General features: G+C 45.8%; 1 protein-coding gene across 1 annotated transcript in view; it reads left to right on the plus strand.

The window, feature by feature from the left end:
• Positions 1-308, plus strand: part of LOC105450495 (luciferin 4-monooxygenase-like) — a 31,833-nt gene extending 31,525 nt beyond the window's left edge. The window contains exon 8 of the mRNA XM_011690346.1: positions 131-308. Within this exon, the coding sequence (XP_011688648.1) occupies positions 131-308 (178 nt within the window). The remainder of the gene's footprint in view (positions 1-130) is intronic.
• Positions 309-2,918: the final 2,610 nt, after the last annotated feature.

Consider the following 2,918-nt stretch of genomic DNA (forward strand, 5'->3'; position numbering starts at 1 on the left):
TTATGTAAAGCACGTCTAAAGCCCAAAATCAGATTTTGACAACAATAATATTATTTATTAAATAACTAATGTATTTCAAATAAGTTGAGATTGTCTTTTAAATTGTTTCTTAATATCTTGTGGATAATAGTTCTCAAAATCACGAAAGTATTACTCTCGTAAGCAGTTGCTTCTGCTTCGTAGAAATAAGAAAGGAAAGCCTTAGCCACCGTATGCGTTCTAAAATAGAATTAGAAACCTTGACCGAAATGATGCGTCAGAGTAAATCTAGTCTAAAAGTAGAACACCGCCATATATGGAAGCGTTAGTCTAGGCGATAGACCATTACCTTATATGGTTACATTTTGTTACTTTCACTCCGTATATGGTATGTGGGTCAACCTGCGCTACTATGACTCACAGCGATAGAATAAAACTACCCCTTCTCTTATTGTAAAATGCTTATAAAAGGACCTTCTCTGATCGCTGTTGCGTAGATCAGAGAGCGGATTCGAAGTAGAGAGGCTCAGATCCGAGCTCTGAATCTCAATAAAGTCGCTTGCAAATACTTTAAAATTCTACAAGTTATTACACTCCATTCCGATCAATCCCGAGGCTTCGTCATCATTCGGACGTCCAGTAAATAATCCTGAGGTTTTAACCCTCTTAACCGCCAGCGAAGGACCCACAAAACGACGCTCTGCAGGAGACGAACGGGAGTTCGCCTCACCAGGACGTCACACGAGGAAACGTCGTATCCTTGCGTATCCCCTGTGTGCCTTGTCGACTCAGTAATCTCGACGTGCGAAGCGCGGAACCGCCGGATCCGAGCGCCCGCGACGTTCCCACCGCTCAAACGTCGATTCTCGCCGTTTGAAGCTCGGAAACGTCGTATCCTTGCGTTCGCGGCGTTTCCACCATTCAAACGTCGAATCTCGACGTGCGAAGCGCGGAACCGCCGGATCCGAGCGCCCCGACGTTCCCACCGCTCAAACGTCGATTCTCGCCGTTTGAAGCTCGGAAACGTCGTATCCTTGCGTTCGCGGCGTTTCACCATTCAAACGTCGAATCTCGACGTGCGAAGCGCGGAACCGCCGGATCCGAGCGCCCGCGACGTTCCCACCGCTCAAACGTCGATTCTCGCCGTTTGAAGCTCGGAAACGTCGTATCCTTGCGTTCGCGGCGTTTCCACCATTCAAACGTCGAATCTCGACGTGCGAAGCGCGGAACCGCCGGATCCGAGCGCCCGCGACGTTCCCACCGCTCAAACGTCGATTCTCGCCGTTTGAAGCTCGGAAACGTCGTATCCTTGCGTTCGCGGCGTTTCCACCATTCAAACGTCGAATCTCGACGTGCGAAGCGCGGAACCGCCGGATCCGAGCGCCCGCGACGTTCCCACCGCTCAAACGTCGATTCTCGCCGTTTGAAGCTCGGAAACGTCGTATCCTTGCGTTCGCGGCGTTTCCACCATTCAAACGTCGAATCTCGACGTGCGAAGCGCGGAACCGCCGGATCCGAGCGCCCGCGACGTTCCCACCGCTCAAACGTCGATTCTCGCCGTTTGAAGCTCGGAAACGTCGTATCCTTGCGTTCGCGGCGTTTCCACCATTCAAACGTCGAATCTCGACGTGCGAAGCGCGGAACCGCCGGATCCGAGCGCCCGCGACGTTCCCACCGCTCAAACGTCGATTCTCGCCGTTTGAAGCTCGGAAACGTCGTATCCTTGCGTTCGCGGCGTTTCCACCATTCAAACGTCGATTCTCGCCGTTTGAAGCTCGGAAACGTCGTATCCTTGCGTTCGCGGCGTTTCTAGCATTCAAACGTAGATTCTCGATATGTGAAGCGCGGAACCACCGTAATCGAGCGACCGAAGCGTTTCCACATCTTAAACGTCGATTCTCGCCGTTTGAAGCGCGGAACCACTGTAATCGAGCGCTCGAAGCGTTTCCACAACTCAAACGTCTTTTCTCGCCGTTTGAAGCGCGGAAACGTCGTACCCTAGCGTTTGCGGCGTTTCTAGCATTCAAATGTCGATTCTCAACTTGTGTAACACGGAACCACCGTAATCGAGCCCCCAAAGCGTTTCCACAACTCAAATGTCGATTCTCGCCGTTTGAAACGCGGTAACGTTGTACCCTTTGTGACGTCCCGTCTAAAATTTTGATTCTTATATCCAACCGATTCGATTTTACTCGATGAAACATATAAATACGTAATCTCTTATTATTATTCTTTTATATTTAACTTATATATATTCTATATTACTTATGCGTATTCGCAAGCAATGCCGTGGAATAATTTCTAACTTATTATTTGGAATTAATTTCAAGACTTATTATTTGATAACCTAAAATTACGCTTATTCGCTTATTAAAATTCACGAGTAGATTTACCGACCTTAGTTTTATATCAATTAGAGTAAATGAATTACCATCAACAAAATTACCATTGATGAGTTGCCAACGGTGGTTGCTTAAACACTTGCTTAAACACTTACCGACTTTGGTTCACGTCAACTAGGGCCGATAAAGTTACCATCAGAGATTACCGACGGTAGTGAAGTACCGACTCTCGAAAAGTTACCTTTAGATAATCACCATCTGATAAATTCAAATCTCACGATAAATTCTGTTCCACGCTTATAAAATAAAGCCGAGGCAGGCGCAGGTTATATAATTATAATAATCCTACTACAATTAATAGTAAACCTTATTTGACAACGCGCATAACCGATACCACAAGAACATCATATTATTTTAAGTATCTGAACAACCAAATAACTTTAGCTAAAGGGAATCTCGCAAAATCATTAAAAACATTATACAGAATGATTAAGTAAAGTATTAATTTAAATTCTTTCAAAAAATTTCTATTATCTTAAATATCTGCACAACCGGATGGAATTTGACAATGAAATTTACATAGAACTACTCAGGACA

Source organism: Wasmannia auropunctata, unplaced genomic scaffold (genome assembly GCF_000956235.1).
Source record: "Wasmannia auropunctata unplaced genomic scaffold, wasmannia.A_1.0 LD336061.1, whole genome shotgun sequence".
Lineage (NCBI taxonomy): Eukaryota > Metazoa > Arthropoda > Insecta > Hymenoptera > Formicidae > Wasmannia > Wasmannia auropunctata.